Source organism: Rhinichthys klamathensis, unplaced genomic scaffold, assembly GCF_029890125.1.
Source record: "Rhinichthys klamathensis goyatoka isolate OS25496 unplaced genomic scaffold, OSU_Roscu_1.1 h1tg000009l_1, whole genome shotgun sequence".
Taxonomy (NCBI): Eukaryota; Metazoa; Chordata; class Actinopteri; order Cypriniformes; family Leuciscidae; genus Rhinichthys; species Rhinichthys klamathensis.
In genome coordinates, this window is record NW_026606562.1 from 4653493 (window position 1) to 4670369 (window position 16877).

A 16877-nucleotide genomic window follows, 5' to 3' on the forward strand; every position below is an offset into this window, starting at 1 on the left:
ATAAATAGGGAGAGCAACAAAGCAGGTAATGAGGGAGGACAGGTGGGGCAAATTAACCAATAATCAGGTCACAACAAAATAAAAACAGGCGGAGTATATGCCTGAATCCAGACACCGAACGGAAGCCAAACTAGACCGAAGCTGAACTAGACCGAATTCAAACACCACGCCCGCACATGAAACAAGGCACATAGACAAGTGAGTGCACGGCTCGAGCCCATGCAGGTGATCAGTTATAATCAATGTCACTGTCATCAAGGGGGTGCTTCTCATTTCTTTAAAAGTCCATCCTCATCTGCCGTAACTCATCCCACTATAAGGGAAAGAATGAGACTGATGTCTCTAACCTAACGAACCAAAATGGGCATTTCCCAATCAGTTGGCATTTCAAACCATGATGGGCATTTTTAAACTGCTTTTACCCGAAATGCTAAATTCATGAATTATTTCCCATCCCTAACCGCTCACCTAAACCAATGTATGTAACGGAACTCTCTTCTCTAAAAAATTGGGGAACCTGTTAGCACCTGTTCCTCTGCATATATTTCTGTAGGATCTAAAGTCCATTATTTCAGATCCTTTTCATTTCGTCTGTTATTAAAGTATGTGGAGAGCTACATTGAGGGAACTACACTGGACACAAAAGAGAACCCACAGCTTGTAAGTAGACAAATATATTATTTCAAAGAGGGTGTTTTAATACAAATCTGAAAGACACTGTAGTAGACACAACTGTTTAATTCAATATGCTTTCTTGTCTGTACTTGTGTTCTTGTGAAAGAGAGCAGTAGACCAGAATATCAGTAATTTAATAGGCCTATATTTACAATTATATCAAACAGAAACAAAGCACAAACATTTGCAAGACCAGCAGCAACAGCAGGACATTTGCTAAATTATTTATTTACCCCCAACTCTCTTTGCAAAACACAGTCCTTGCTCCCCTCGTCTTCCCAACCATTTCCTGCATAAACTGTTTTTGTTTTTTTCCCATTTTCGCTACAAATCAGTGCACAGACAATTTGTAGGCTATCATTTTTAATAACAAATTCAGTGTCGCGCGAGAACTTCCGTTATTTCCTATCACTTCTCGCGTTTGCTTGGTTGTGAAACGTAGTTTGCGGACCAGGCAGAAGTTGTCGGCGATTCTTTCTTTTGTAAAGTCATACAGTGTGAAACCTCCTGTCGCCGATCCATCGTGCAGTGTGAACACAGCAGCAACTGAATGTTACCCCAAATAGTCATGCAGTGTGAAAACAACAGTGACCCGATTATTTTGAAAATCGTGCAGTCTGAACTCGGCATTATGTGAACTTGAGACAGACAAGTATCCTGAGCCAGAATAATAATTTTTCACAAATCTGGTCCCCTAACCATGAATCTATTATTTTTTCCTGCCAAATTGTTTAGGCTGTGGGCAAAGTTTCATAACTTTATTTCCCTTTCACAGTCAGTCATGTTCAACGTTACGTCGGAGCTGTCCGACGAATTGGTGATCTCTTTGATAGACCAATCTACTTTGAGTCTAAAATGCACCTGAGACCCGCAGTGACAGCTGCTGTCAGACTCTAAAATGGAGAGTGGCTGGAGTGACGCAAGTAGCTTTGCAACAGAGCGGTCATTTGAAGTCGAGGACTTTTCTCCCCCACCTTCACCTGAAGTGGAGGAGGGTGAATTGTCTGTGGACACAGGGCCATATCAATTCGAGCATGCGATCGGCATCTGATGAGTTTTGTCGAGTTGATGTCAATAGCGCGCTCTCTGTAGGCATAGCCTATATTCATATTCATATTTTGCCGCTATGTGAAAAAAAACAGCAAAATGCGCCGCGCGTTTGTCGACCCCAGAGGATTAACTTTAGCCTAACCATAAATTGTGATTAAAATATACATGATCACTCACATCAAGACGCCGCTGCGGTGGTGGAGTCCATGCAGGAGGAGCAGTGTTTGGCACTGTTTGGCACTGTGTCGCTTTTCAGCGCGAGCTGTGTGGAGAAGCCCATTTCCACCTCTATTCTGTTACCATCCTGACCACTGCACTAAATACAGATAAATCTATGCTAACTTGAAGCTATCCTAACTGTACTATGCTACTAACTAACTAACTAGGCTACACAAAATAATCTAAATAACTATATAAATGCTATGCTAAATAGTACTAAAATACTCTATCCTGATCGTTTTAAATACTCGTAATTCGAACTCTTGACTCGCAGTGGTTTTGACGAAACAAGGTGGTTTTTATACTGCCAAGGGCGTGGTAGCTCGTACCAAGGGCGTGGTGAGCTGGAACCTGCTTACGTCAGCTCTCACTGCTTACGTCACGAAGCACCGCAAACATCCAATAGGAAAATTCAACTGCAGTAGCCACCGTTCAAACTGAAGAGGGTAGCACTCAGACATTTTTACACCATGTATTGTAGAATTAAAACACTTTATACCCAAATGTCAAAAAAGTTACTTGAATCAATGATCAGCACTAATAAAGCCCCATTCTTACAGATCATTAACTAAAAAAAGTTGGTTTAGGGTTTAGTTACCCTTTAAACTGAGGTAGGTTTAAACTGTAGGTTCACACACACCAGAATGAGTTTACAGTAACGTTCATCAGGCAGTAATACAGTACGTTCAGTTCACGTTCAACCCAAAATATGGGTTGAACGCGTTCAGGCACAACACTGGGAAGCGGATTCATCGCATATTAGCCTTTCGCTTCGGAGCCGAGCAGTTCAGGAAAGAAACCTCTTTGTTGGTGTGACGGCGCTTTCAGCGATGGTCGCGATCTTCTAAAGAGCTTTCAAAACAGCTGTTTTCACAGCTCTTCAGAGCGTTGCCTTCAATGAGTCTGCTGTTCATTTAGCCCTTAAGAGGTTGCATCTTCAATTAATGTGTGAAAGCACACAGCAGGCTGCACTGAAATCCATTTCCCCTGTGCGCTTCAGCACCAGACAGAGATACATGTCCCTAAAACAGCTTGTACAAGTGTGCAAGTGTGTTTCTCGTTGCGGTCATTACCTGGTGCTGGCTGGCGGTCACGATCGTTGCCTTGCTTGTGTATGCGTCAAGCACGCTGAGGTTGCGTTCATGGATTCGTCATGGATTCGTCATGTTCTCACTGCGAGAACATGACCATCGCGGTGTTGTGGTCAAGACTCGAGTACCTCACACGAGGTGGAGTCCTTTTGCCTATTCCCTGATCCAGTTCCTTTTCTGGTGGCCACTAGAAAATGGCTACTTTGGCTAATAGCCTTGGTGACCTGAGGATTACAGTGAGAGCTTTCCTGCTGAGTCAATTTCCAATGGCCCCCCACTCCTTTAGTACAACGCAAGCCGTAGATCTTCTGAAGGAGCGCGCTGGTCCTTCTCATAGGGTACCCTATGAATGCATTCGACTAAGGTGTCGCCCAGCCCCCAACTGTAGAATATCTGTCAGCGAAGCACTCCGTGTCAACGCCTAGGCGGGAGCACACACTCACTTAAAAGGAGCTCACCACCTAAGTGGACATGTGCATCTCGAGATTTTCACCAAGATGAAGGCAGCCACCATTCAGTGGGCAAACCTCGCTTGGAAACAGCCTTCCCTCTTAGCTTATTTCCTTAACAGACAAGAGCTGGTCTGAGGTTATGCGTTATGTGCACGTATAACCGCAATGAAGCAGATGGACAGAGAAAGCCAGGGCTGGGTCTGCCTCCGCCGGGGCAGCGCTTGCAGGCTCATCACCTGGTCCCAGTTTAAGAGAGAGGAAGGAACCTTGGCCACATATCCAGGCCGGGGTCTCATCTCGTGAGAGATAGCCGGCCCGAATTCCAGGCTCAACTAGTTGACCGAAAGTGAGCAAGTCCTTACCCTCTAGTAGAGACCATGTGAGCAGGAGAACTGTTTCTTTAAAAACAGAATTTTTAACCCACTGCCTGCATTTGGCTCAGCGGCGGTCTCTGCAGTGCAGTCGCACCAGAGATAAGGCCCAAGAGGATAAAGAGGGGCGCAAGGCTTTTTAAGATTCCCTTGTTGCCTGACGATCAGAATGTGCTCCCCATGCTTCTGCATCATGATGTGTGTCAAGAAAAATAGAGGCAACATCCTTTTGAGGGTGGAGGAAAACATCCTACTCCATCCCATCTTGCAGGAAAGAGAGCACTGAAATGACAGAACGCTCTCAGGATCTCCTCACGGAGAGAAGACTCACTCAACGAATAGGTTCCACTTCTATTTGGTGTAAGCACAACTTCCTCTTTTTAGGGGGTGCTCGCAGAAGTGATGGTAACTACCACATATTCCTGCGGTAGCCACCTGAACCTCCGCGCCCACCTTTTAGGACCGGCCTGGAATCTCTCCAGGGGTCTGAACGCGGGTGCCATCATGCCCCGTCCCTGAAATGTATTCAGGGGAAGTCAGGAAGGCTGTCGAGGGGAGCTAGGTCTGGTTGAGCCAATAAGGGGTAACTATCAAGACCTGCTCCACTCCTGACTTAGCACAGTAGGTGCAAGCGACATGCGCACACAAGATAGGAGCACTGCTCAACACTACATGTGAAGATCACTGAGCTTCAGAAGCATCTCTGCTCAACACCTGAGTGTGATGAATTTCAATGAGGTTCAGGAGCATCTCTGCTCAACACGTGAGTGTGAAGAAAATCACTGAATTTGAGCAGGCGCACAGCGACAATGAATCGCATAGCTGCTTTTTAAGAAGGCTCACTGGGGAACGCATTTCTGCGGCGTCCCGGGGCCAGCTGGGACCCAGTGTCTGTCCAAGGGTTTGTCCGCTCAGACACATAACACAACTGGCAGAGGGACGAATCCAGAGAGGCAAACAGATGTAACTGTGCGGCCCCGAAGTGGTCCCTGCCCAGCTGGACCGCAAGGGGATGGAGTCTCTACTCTCCCTGGCCATTGCTGTTGTGAGGCTCGTTGGCAGCACAAATGAGCAGGCCAGAAGAAATAGTGGAATGAAGGGACCTCAGAAGCTTCTGACTTCAAGGAGGACGTGATTTGAGCGGAGCCGAACGATAGCCGAGTCTGATGGTCACAGTCTAGTCTGGACCGGTTGGAAGCTCTTTCTGCTTCTACGAACCAGGCCCAGAAGACCACAGACGTACCCGAGGTGGGGCACCAAGGTGGAGAACAGTGGTGTTAGTGTGCAGTGCAACACTTACCTTTCTCCACTGGCGACAGGGGATGCGTGAGAAGGCGGATGACCGGGTCCTCGAACCGTACCAAGCTGCCTGCTGGCGACCAAGAGGGGGCTGAGGGGTGTAAGGCTATACAGGGTCACACACCGCCAGACTGGCCCTCTTGGGACCCAGAAATAGAGAAGTTTGCTCTTTTTCTGAAAATGTGCGTACCACTGACCCCACTTTTACTGGAGTCAGCGGCAGAACAGACACACACATAATTTTTTTTTTTTTTTTTTAAATGGATCGGTGGCCACTCCAAGAGCAACTTCTCCGTCCCGGGGGTGCCCGTCCAGTATTTGAAAATCAAAAAGTTTAATTAAATGCTTTAATTAAGAAGTGGCCATGTATACAGATGAAGTAACTCCAGTGACCTCAGCTGATTTGGTCAGCTAGAAGATTAGATATCTGTTAACACACATTGGGTACTCTCTCAAAAACATGGAGAGAGCACATTCCATTAAACAGACATATAGTTCTATAACTACATAAACTACATATAACGCATAAGCTTAAACAAGTATTTAAAATATACTGTCTTTATGTTGTCTCTCATACATTAATTTAGAGATTAACTGTGAAATTATTACATTATAAAATGTATTAAAAACATAAGTTTTTTTATTGCGATTAATCGCAATGAATCACAGAAAAAATGGTGAGATTAGTTATTATTTTTAATCGATTGGCAGCACTAAAAACACATATTATGTATCTAATGAATAAAATCTAAAAAGGGGATGGTGTGTCATATTTCTGTTATTCTCCTGCGTGTCCCTTGGAACATTGACAATTAAAGACTGTTTTTGTTATACTCTCCTGCATTGTGCGGTCAATACTGGTACAGTTCATGACGAGCCATATGAAAATAAATGTTGATTTGGTTAACTATGTGTCAATGTGTTGCATGGTCATAGTTGAATTGTACCAGTCTCATGTGGTGCACTTTCTTTTCCACTGGCAGCCACAATTTTTTTTTTTTTTTTTTTTAAATAGGCTAATATCCAAAAATGATAAAAGCCTCAGCTGCTTCTAACCACTTTTAGTTTGACTTACATATTCATTCTATATAATATGCAAATTTCACAGATGCCCTTTTATGGTTGTGAGGGAGGGGCTATTTCTACAGTAAGGGACTATAGTGCCTAGCCTAGTGCAGACTGTGTGGAACTAGTTTAGCTGTACATTTTTTCCTGTGAATGAGATGAAGCTTTTACGGTTGCCGTAGGATTCCAGTAGTAGGTACGCGATTTTATTTTTGATATAGTTTGATTATTATAGAGAAATGGTTTTATCAGAGTTGTACTATTGTTTTAATATTTATACTATTGTAGAGTTTTAAACACGTTTCTCATGTTTAATCACAGTTTGTGCATGTCATGCAGTTTATGGTAGTTTGTGTTGTTTACAATTTTTGTAAGTGTTGGGTCACTAAACATTGTTCAATGTAAAATCCAGGTTCTGAAGCGAAATAAATAAATAAAGTTAATTGCTGTATTTAAACTTATCACATTCAACAAAACTGTACCAGTCCACGTGAATATGGGTGTTGCTTCATAGTTTAAAAAAAAAATGGTACAAGTTTGTACATGCTTCTTTTCAACCCCTTTGGCAGCCTATGAATCAAAAGACCAACATTGAAGTACAGCTTTAAGAATAGCAGAGATTCCAAAACTTTTTTTCTCAGCTGAACCCCTTAACCTTAAACATTTTAAGTAAATATTTCAATAATATAACAACACATTTGAATGTTCACTGCCAGTTATTGGTCACATGACATGATTAGGATAAACAAATAAAAAATGCAATCTTTTTTAATTGACCTTACAATCTTGGTTTTATCAGTGGTGTAAAGTTTTTAAGTAAATTTATTTAGAAACTGCACTTAATTATCTTTTTGGATACTTTATAGTTTTACTGAGTGTCAAAGATATTAGCAACTTTTACTCTCTACTTGACTACATTATTGAATAAGTATATCTTTACTCCCATACATTTGTAATGCCTACTCCTTACATTTTGCATGGCACATTACTTTTTCTGCAGCCGTTTATTTCTTCTACAAAATAAGCAATAGCGCCATCTAGGGCATTGATTGTACTATATCTTGTGTGTTTTAACCATAGACTGTAAAAAAAAATATGGACGTAGTGTCCGTTACGTCACCCGTAGGTTTCTGAAGTCAGAGCATTTTTGATGCCCAAAGTGGGCAGAGCCGGACGTCGCCATCTTGGTAGCGGGTCACCGCGCGTCACTCCCAGATAAACGAAAATGAGCAAAATTGCAGTTTAAGTCACTTCCGCTTGGTTTTAACCCTAACTTGTCAAGAAGTCCTTGCTGCAGCCTGTAGCGCGATGACGTACTTGAGATCAAATACGTCGTTGACGTTTTAACACGTTTAACACGTTTGTCTAATAAAACACAACCATTTTTGTCTATTTATTCTATCTTTAGCTCGGCATTAGTTTTAAATATAAGATTAATACATGCATGTTAAAAACATCCCATTCCGTGCATGCGTCGAACATCAAGTACGTCATCACGTTTGTCATGATTCTGGTCTTGTGTTCCCCTTGTCTTGTGTGGACATTTAGTTGTTTCTTGTCTTGTGCCATGTTTTGTAGTTCTTTGTAGTTTGATGTTGATTAGTTTCCCCAGGTGTATTTTGTTTCCCCATTACCTTAAGCTTGTTTGCCCCTGTGTATTTATAGCCCTTCTGTTTCACTTGTTATTTTGTCAGTTGTTGTACAAGTAATGGCTGCTTCTGATTGTGATCCTCGTCGTTTTGTTCCTTTGTTCCTTGAGTTCTGGTATCTGTTTAATGCGTTACTTTATTAAAAACCCTGCGTTTAGATCCATGCATCAGCCTGCTTTCTCAGCATGACTTAATTTTACTTACCATTATTTATCGGTTATATTGAGTCGTTTTAGGGTTTTCTTATGCCCTTTTAGAGCACTTGGGCTTAACTGAGACTTGAGTGTCCGAGTGTCTATGGGAGTTTAAGAGTCTGTTGTGGCGACTTTGATTTATTGCAATCTTGAGGTGTTCAGTTTTTTTGTCAAGTCAACCTTTATTTATAAAGCACATTTAAAAACAACAGAGGTTAAAATATATATATTTTTTTAATCTGAGTTTTAAAAATGACCCTGAATTTCACCGGGAGCCAGTATAGAGATTCTAAGACCGGGGAAATTGGATCCTTGTTTCTTGACCCTGTGAACAGGCAAACTTTACAACTTTACAATTCTGGGTTTTATTTTCCCTTTCAGCTGACGTTACATATCAGATGCATTATCATGTTTTATATCGCACATTATCACTGTGAAAAAACGTCCTGCCTCGATGGCATGCAGTGAGGCTCAGATGGGAAAGCGTTTCGAGGTTGTGTACCAGAGAGAAAAGAGGTGGGTTTAAAATAAAGCACATACGCACTACTGCTACTTGTGTATGCATTATGCTACAATAAAAGCACAATGGATTTACATAGGAAATGTCTTTTAGCCATATAACCCATGTAAAAAAAAAAGGCATTGACTCATTGACAAACAGCTGTTACATTTACAGTCACATTTATCAAAAAGCGAATTACAAATGAGGAGAACAATAGGAGCAATCAAACCAACAATAGGGCAATGATATGTAAGTGCTGTGACTAGTCCCAGTTAGTCTAGCACAGTACATGTTGCAAGTTTTTTATTTTTTATTGAAAATGTTAGTATTAGTGGGTCAAGTGTTGATGAAAAGGATGCGTATTCAGCAGTTTCTTGAAAATGGCCAAAGACTCAGCAGCTCGGGTTGAGTTAGGGAGGTCATTCCATCAGCAGGGAGCAGTCAAAATGTCTGTGTAAGTGATTTTGTGCCTCATTGGGATGGTACCACAAGCACCATTCACTTGCAGAACGCAAGCTCATGGAGGAAACGTAGATCTAAAGTAGTGAGTTTACTGTAGGTATAGATGTGCAGAGAGAGTTGTTGTTCTGTAGGCAAACATTAGTGTCTTGAATTTGATGTGATCAGCACTTGGCAACCAGTGCAAAGTGAAGAAAGGTGGGACGTGTGCTCTGTTTGACTCATAAAGGCCACTCTCGCTGCTGCAGTGGACACATGTTCTTACTATGGATGTGTCTCAATCAGCTCCCTAGTTCAGTAGTCATCAGGGCACTGATTAGGGAGTCGGACATTTTAAGGGCGGTCTCAATTTCAAAATCCTTCCAGTGTACTGAAACGTTCGCTTACTAACGTCCATCAATTCACTGTGGAAAACATGGAGCATTGATGTTCACTATGTTCCCTTAATGGAAATTATACAATTATTAAGTGCAAATTCTTTAACGGAAACAAAGCCATCATGACGCCAAACCCTCTCATGGAAGAAGAAAGCCGTCATGTTTACAACTCTGACAATGAATGCTTATTGGGATCCCTGAAACGTTTGGTTTCAGAAGTATGTGTAGTTCATGGCATATAGGCTCTTTAAAAAACATCCAAGAGTTTTACGCACTGGTCGGGACATCAACTTTACATTTTCACGCCACTTAACATGACGCTGAACAAAACAAACAGGGATTGGTTGCTTTACATGTCAGTCAGATGTCCTCTTGGGTGGTCCTGGGCCAAAGCTGCGATGGATCAGACCTTCTGCCGTCAGTCTAAAGGTCTGGTGACACGAGACTAGGGGGGCCAAACTAAGCCAGTCGATTTATTCAGTTACATTTTAAACGCATTTGAGCTTTTCTATAGTAAACCTACAAATGTGCACTCTATGAATCATATTCAAGAGAAAATTACCATGACTACATAGATCAGCAGCAAGTGGTTGTCATGGCAACCAGATACATCGCACACAAATTAATAGCTGGGTTTCAGTCACGTGATTATGATGACGCGCGAAATTCAGATGGAGGGCAGGGAGTGAAGAGCGCAATGGACGAGATGGAGGAAAGTCCGTACTGTACTACTTTACACGCTATAACAAGAGAAAGATATAAACAAAAAATCAAACATATGTTTTACGTGATCCTTACGTTATGAAGAGGAGCGATTTTTCAACTGAATTGAAAGATTTTCCTGCCATCGAGGCGGTAGATATCAGCAACTACATTGTCTTACAGACATGCTTTGACTTTACAAAGTTCGGAAACGTTACACGTTACACAAACATAGCCACTTAAGTTGTATTAACTCACCTTTGACGAAGTGATCACTGCACACATGGGCATTTTCCCATTCGGCTCCTCCCGACCGCAGACGTAAGTTTGCAAGCCGTTTTCACTGAGTTTTTCAGTCAATTTTTTTTAATTCCCCCCCCCCTTATGAACAACAACTTTTGGTACACGATAAAAACTCCTCGTGGTTTGATCGATTTAAGGAACCATAAACGATGCAAAACATAGGCATTTTGAGTTTGTTATAGTGCTTTCTAAATACAGCAAATCACTTCCTGCCCTCCATTTGCATTTCGCGCCATGGCAACGCAGTGGCGTGACGTCATATGAAAACAAGCTATTGTAACAACAACAGTGTGAAGCGACAAAACAATAGAACCAATAATAATTAATGCTGTCTACACTGGTAAATTCTAGGTAAAGTCTTGACTTGGCTACTCCACGAGCAGACCCGGGGGGGTCGGGAGGGGCGGGTAGGAAGCCTGGCCTGGCCACTTGAGTCACTGTGCCCCCTTACTTTTTACTAATTATTTATTTATTTAAATAATAGTAATATCTTTTAGGCCCACCTGGAAGCAATGCCCATGTATACAAGATTATGAACTTCAGTATTTAAAATGGTGCTTTTTCCATGCACTAATAACAACAACTAGCCATGTGGCAACTGTTTAGGATCATCACACAAACCAAAATATCTCCAGGCTAATTGTTTCCTTTAATTATGCAGTTCTAAGCAATTGCTTTTCGCTTAAAAAATACACCCATCTGCATCGTCTGTCCTTTAAAATACATGTTAATATCATTGTTTTTAAGCCATAGTGGTTTTACATCAAAAGCCATTCATATGCTCCGACTCACTGAGCTCATGTTTCTCTGGTGCACGTATGGTAGGCTTGCAGAGTGGAAAACTCAGTCCTGTTTACATTCTCGAACAAAAGGGTTCATCAATGTTTCATCTTCTCTCCATTATTCAATTCGTCCACCCTTTGTAATGTGGTGAATGAGTGCTAAGTGCTAATATCTGCCTTGTCAAATGCAAACATGTTTTCAGACCAATCATTTACCACCACAGGTGTGACATATATGCTTTTTAGTCATAACATGGCTGCCGACCTTTATAGGTGATATGTTTTCAGCAATGTATTTTTGTAGTACACTACCATTACTCTGATGAATAGCCTAGCATGGTAGTCACCAGCATATGTTTTGTTTTGGATGCTATAGTGTCCCTCCAAACCATTTAGCTAGCTTAGCAAGTTTTATTCTTATAACATACAGTAAATGATCTCAGTAACAAGTATTCTTTTTTTTTTTTAAAGAACGCTAAAGTGTACTACGTTTTCACAAGATTATGCTGGTATGATGCTAGTCTTGCTAGTAGATTAGTGTTAATTGTAAACAAGTAGCTTTAGAGACTATTCATATTCTCAACATTCAGGCCCGGTTTCACAGACAAGGCTTAGACTAAACCAGGTTTAGGCCTTAGTTCAATTAGGCCAATTAGCTTTTTTAATCATGGGGTTGGAACAACATGAGGGTGAGTAATTACTGACAGAATTTTCATTTTTGGGTGAACTAACCCTTTAAAACATTTCCATTGTGGTCTGTTCTGTTTGCAGCGAGTTTCTCCATTGTGGTATTTGCAGCATGTGTTGTCAAACTAATGAAAATGTTTTCTTAATTTGCTGGTGTTTTTTTCTAGCCTGGGAAAGCCCAGACAACTTCCGGCAAATTTAGATTTGCTCTGAAAGTTAGTCTGGCAAAGAGCTCATTCAAGCCCATTTCCAATCCGTCGAAATCGCGGCACCAATCAGAAGCGTTGGGGCGGGCTTTACACGATGACGACAGCGCTGGGATTTTGAAGCAGATTTTGTAGCCTACATTACAAAGATGGATGCCGCCGTCGAACATCACTCGTTCGAATCAGCTATCGCGTCTGTTTTAAGCGATTTGAACGTTTCCTTTTTGTTAAAAACCGAGCAAAGAACAACACTCGGAGATGTTTCTCCGCCGCTCTGCATATGTCATCTCCTTCATCGCTCTGATTGGGTTTAGGTCTATCCGCGACGTCCGTTGGTGACGCCCCTCTGGAAATGATTTGTCTATGACGCTTTGCCAGACCATAACTCAGTTACAACTGAGAATGGTCTGGTTTTAACCAGGCTAGTTTTTTTTCTATTTGTATGCATTTTCTTTAATTGCAGCGTGTTGAGCTTTTTGCTTTTTGCTGCACGTCCCTGTATTTGACTTTTGCAGCACGTGTTGTCAAACTGATGGTGTTTTCTTAATTTGCTGGTGTTTCTATTCGCATTGATCTCTGTGAACTTTTGCAACGCGTTTGTGTATTTGGTTGTTGTGAGTATTTGTAGCACATGTTTTGTTGAAGGGTTGAAGGGTTGATGAAGGGTTCGGTTGCAGCGCGTTGAGCTCTCTCGGCCACCGTACATCTGGCATGATGCAAGTTAAACACAATGGCAGACACACACACTTTGTGACTTTATATTTAATAAGTCTTACTGAAAATAGACTATTAAGTAGTTTCTTTCGCTATAGACATTGTTTAGTTTTGGTTAAGTGTAAATCAAACATTTGGATGAAAATCGACCTCCTTCTGAGTTCTGACATAAATGTAGAACACCGAAACAACACAACCACCTGCAAATTACGTTTATGAAACTATCCTTATTTTTATTTATTTATTTTTGGTTAGGTCCAGATTTGCAGCTGGTGGATGTACACCTACAGTATAGCCTACACCAAAGATTTGTGAAGTGACATCTTAAATTAGATTAGGGAGAAGTTTGTAAATTATTTTTGGTTTATTCATTTACTTGCAAAATAACCTTAAATTGTATCGAAACAATACCTATGCATATTTACTTTTGAGTTGAAAATAATATATATAGAGATTATATATATATATATATATATATATATATATATTTAAGATATAATTTCTGCTGTTCACAAAAACCAGTAGTGGCATTGCACAAAGCGAGCCGAGGACGTTGTATGTCATCAGAAACGGTCATCAGTGAGCAAGGGTTAGTGATGGGCTGGGTGCTTTCGAAACGCTTTCTGAAGCTTTGAAGCTTTCATTTGCGAATCATTTGTTTCGAACAAGTGATTCGGAGCGTATCAAACTGCCAAGTCACGTGATTTCAGGAAACCATACGTCATTACTGTTTCGAATTTTCAACATTTCGCCGATGCTATTGAACCCGTGAACCAATGATTCTTTAACGTTACTTGATCTCGGATGAATTTCGAAAAGTAAAGACATTCAATAACACATTTGTATATTAAAAAGAAAACGTTGCCTAATCTCTTAGGCTATTGGTCTGAATAAGCAAACTCCATAAAACAAAACAAGCCCTACAATTTAATAAAATAATATTATAAAGACTCTAAATATTTAATGGTATTAGATGATTTGTTAATTGCATTAAATCGAGTACACCTTTAATAAAACATATGCAGTTCGTTTGTAAAGTTGTTTTTATGCATGTTTGGGCTGAGTTTTCGTTGCATTTACACTGTTCTAACCAGCAGACGTCACCAGCGTGTGGGGTTTCAAGCGCTTCGAAACAGTGAATCATGATTCAAAGTTTCCAAAGGCTTCGTTTTACCCGGAAGCAGCGGGTAAAACGATTTGTTTCTGATTTCGGATATTTTATTTAGCCGACCGCGGACCGCGGTTCGTTTCCCCTATATATCCACCGGGCCTAACAGTAGGACACGGACAGATAATACGCGAGTCATGTTTGTAAGGTAACTATGTACAAATTTCTAGTGTAGCTAAATATAAACGACAGGTTAATTCAATTGTCCTATCATACGCTTGGTCGGTGTACATTTTCGATTTTTAAATTAGAGACATTAGATATGAATGAATGGAGGATGGAGCAGGCTTCACTCAATAATTACACTTAAATTTATTTTAAGAGTGCTGGCCTAATAATTTAAACACATGTATCCCCAATGGAATGAATGAGGACCTGTCTTTAAGCTGTTTCCTGTAAACATATTACGAGTATTATGCTGTATCAAATATGTGTCTTTGTCTTTCATTAATGGACTCATTGAAACATTGGTAACGTGCATCATTTTAAAATTATTGGTTGATGTGATTATGGGTGTCAACTGGTGTGGGTATATAAGATTGGGTAAAGTATGATTCTTTGCACACTGAAGAAGGCACACGCCGAAACGCGTTTGTGTAAAATAAACTGTCTATGCAAAGTGCGGCCTCTTTTTTCTATATATGAGACATTAGATATGAAAAATGAAGGTTCACCTGTTACAATACAGAAAACAAGCATTCTACGAACAGTTTTGTAATGTTACTTCCGCCTATGATAGGTCAGTGTAGTCTATTATAACCTAACTGTTTTTGTTAGAAGCAATAGTTCTGTGGAATAAAAACAACTTTTAAGCTGGACGTAAGAAAGTCTTAGATGGTTTGGTGGCTGGTTAGGTTTTAATGCGGTTGCAAATGAATTATGTTAAAATTAGCAGAAGTACAGATGAATAGCATCACGAGGAGTATCGAGGCTAAACTGGAAACATTGTCATGTCAACACTGTCTCTTAAAGGGACAGGTCACCCAAAAATGAAAATTCTGTCATCTACTCTCCCTCAAGTTGTTCCAACCCTGTATGAGTTTCTTCAAAAGAAGTCAAAAGAAGATATTTTGAAGAATGCTGGTAACCAAAAAGCTTCTTGTCCCCATTGTCTTCCATAAAACAAATTTATACTATGGAAGTCAGTGGGTGCCGTCAACAGTTTGGTTACCAGCATTCTTCAAAATACATCTGGAATTTAAAGAACAATGTGTTTTTTTATGATCAGTTATTAATTTTCTGAATATGGCTCAATTTCATCATGCAATTTTGAGATTAATACAGAGATGCTAGGCTTGTTTGAGATTAGCAATAGAGCCCTGCACGGGCCTCAAATCTAGGCCCTAGCCCGGCCCTGGCCCGAGACGCTCAGGCCCTAGCCCGGCCCGTGTCCGACAGCTCATTAGAATGATCAGCCCGAGTCCGACCCGAGCCCGTAAAAAAAAAAAAAAAAAATTCACAGCCTGCCCTATGTTGCAGTCAGTAAAACAGATTTTTTTTCTTCTCAATGGCAAAGTATTTACCAGTAAGTTTATTTTCATTTCTTTATAAAGTTAATTTAGAAAAATGTTTTTTTTTTTTTTATGACGACCAAGCAGCCGACAGTGAGTTAAACATGTTTGATCCATTTATAGCCTCTCAAATCAACACTTTACTTGGCTACAATACAATCCATATATATAAAACAACTTAAGCATATCACACAGACAGTTAACGTTAGTTTAAACGTTTATTGTCATTTTTGAAAAGCTGAGGCAAACTGCTCTGCTGCTCAGTCGCAACAGCGCTCGCAAACTAAATGAGTTTACAATACAATACAGAGAATGCAATCTAAACAAATCAAATAAATTACATTAAAAACAAACATGCAGGTTATCTTACCTCAAAAATCAAGTCTTCACTACAGAACATGGCCATTCTTATTTCCAATAGTTTTCAACAGACTCATGAAAATAAAGTCCAATCAAACAAAAAACAACCTCCTAACATGGCTAAGAACAGTCTCAGAGCATCGTGAAGAAAAAGCACAGCATCCACAGTGGAAGGTTTTAATCCAGTCGTACTTTTTCCAGCTGCGCTGAAGTCACGCTCGCCACCGGGACACTAAACACAGAACGAGCCGGTCGCACGAATCTCAGATCGCGCCGCCGGGAAACCTGTGCGTGTGCGTGAGCAGACTGTCATGTGTCAGTCATGTCAGTGTGATAGGTTATAAAACGTCTTTCTATGTTTGCTTTTCAATCGTCATCTTCTCATATTTTATTTTAATTAATGTCTAAAATAGGCTATAAAAAAAGATAAGCCTAAAACAGGCCCGAGGCCCGGCCCGCGTGTGAACTATGACGTGAAAATTGGCCCGAAGCCCGGCCCTAGAAGCGTAAATAAGTCGGGGCCCGTCGGGCTCGGGCTGAAATGCAGGCCTCTAATTAGCAAAATCTGCGCAGAACCGATCACCAGTGATCACTGCGAGATGCATGCCGGTTGCTCTGATGTCACGCTGACAGTTGCTCTCCACCGACTATGCTGATTTAAAGGTGAACTAAGTAACTTTTTTACCTTTTACCTTAACCCCCTGGTGCCTGTGAGCCGCAAAACCACCCTTGCAACTTTGGGCCAGCGGGCCGCTGGCCTCAGTGTTAGGAAGTATCGTGTGATTTCAGGGCTCGCGAGGTAACTAATTGCTTTACGGCAAAAAACAGATCTGATAAAATGAGCATCAAACAGAAATAACCCGGCGCCGTATACATGTGGTGTTGGGCGCGCACATACAATACAGACTGCCGACAGTTAAACAGGGCGCACGCAGCTCTTAAAGGGGCCACACCTTATTTCCACTCGTTACAGCGTCCATCCTACTGAACAGGTACCGGTGTACAGGGGGAGGGGATCCGGCCGTGAGTGCGAGCCATCTC

General features: G+C 41.1%; 1 protein-coding gene across 3 annotated transcripts in view; it reads left to right on the forward strand.

Annotated features, from left to right (window-relative positions):
* Positions 1–588: 588 nt before the first annotated feature.
* LOC130094020 (CD276 antigen homolog) overlaps positions 589–16877 on the forward strand; it is a 30772-nt gene continuing 14483 nt past the window's right edge. The window contains exon 1 of one of the 3 annotated variants that reach the window (XM_056260607.1): positions 589–660. In XM_056260607.1, the coding sequence (XP_056116582.1) occupies positions 605–660 (56 nt within the window). In that variant the 5' untranslated portion in view covers positions 589–604. Of the gene's footprint in view, positions 661–8534; positions 8582–14069; positions 14114–16877 lie in introns of those variants that run through there. The other 2 variants (XM_056260608.1, XM_056260609.1) reach the window with 2 other exon arrangements.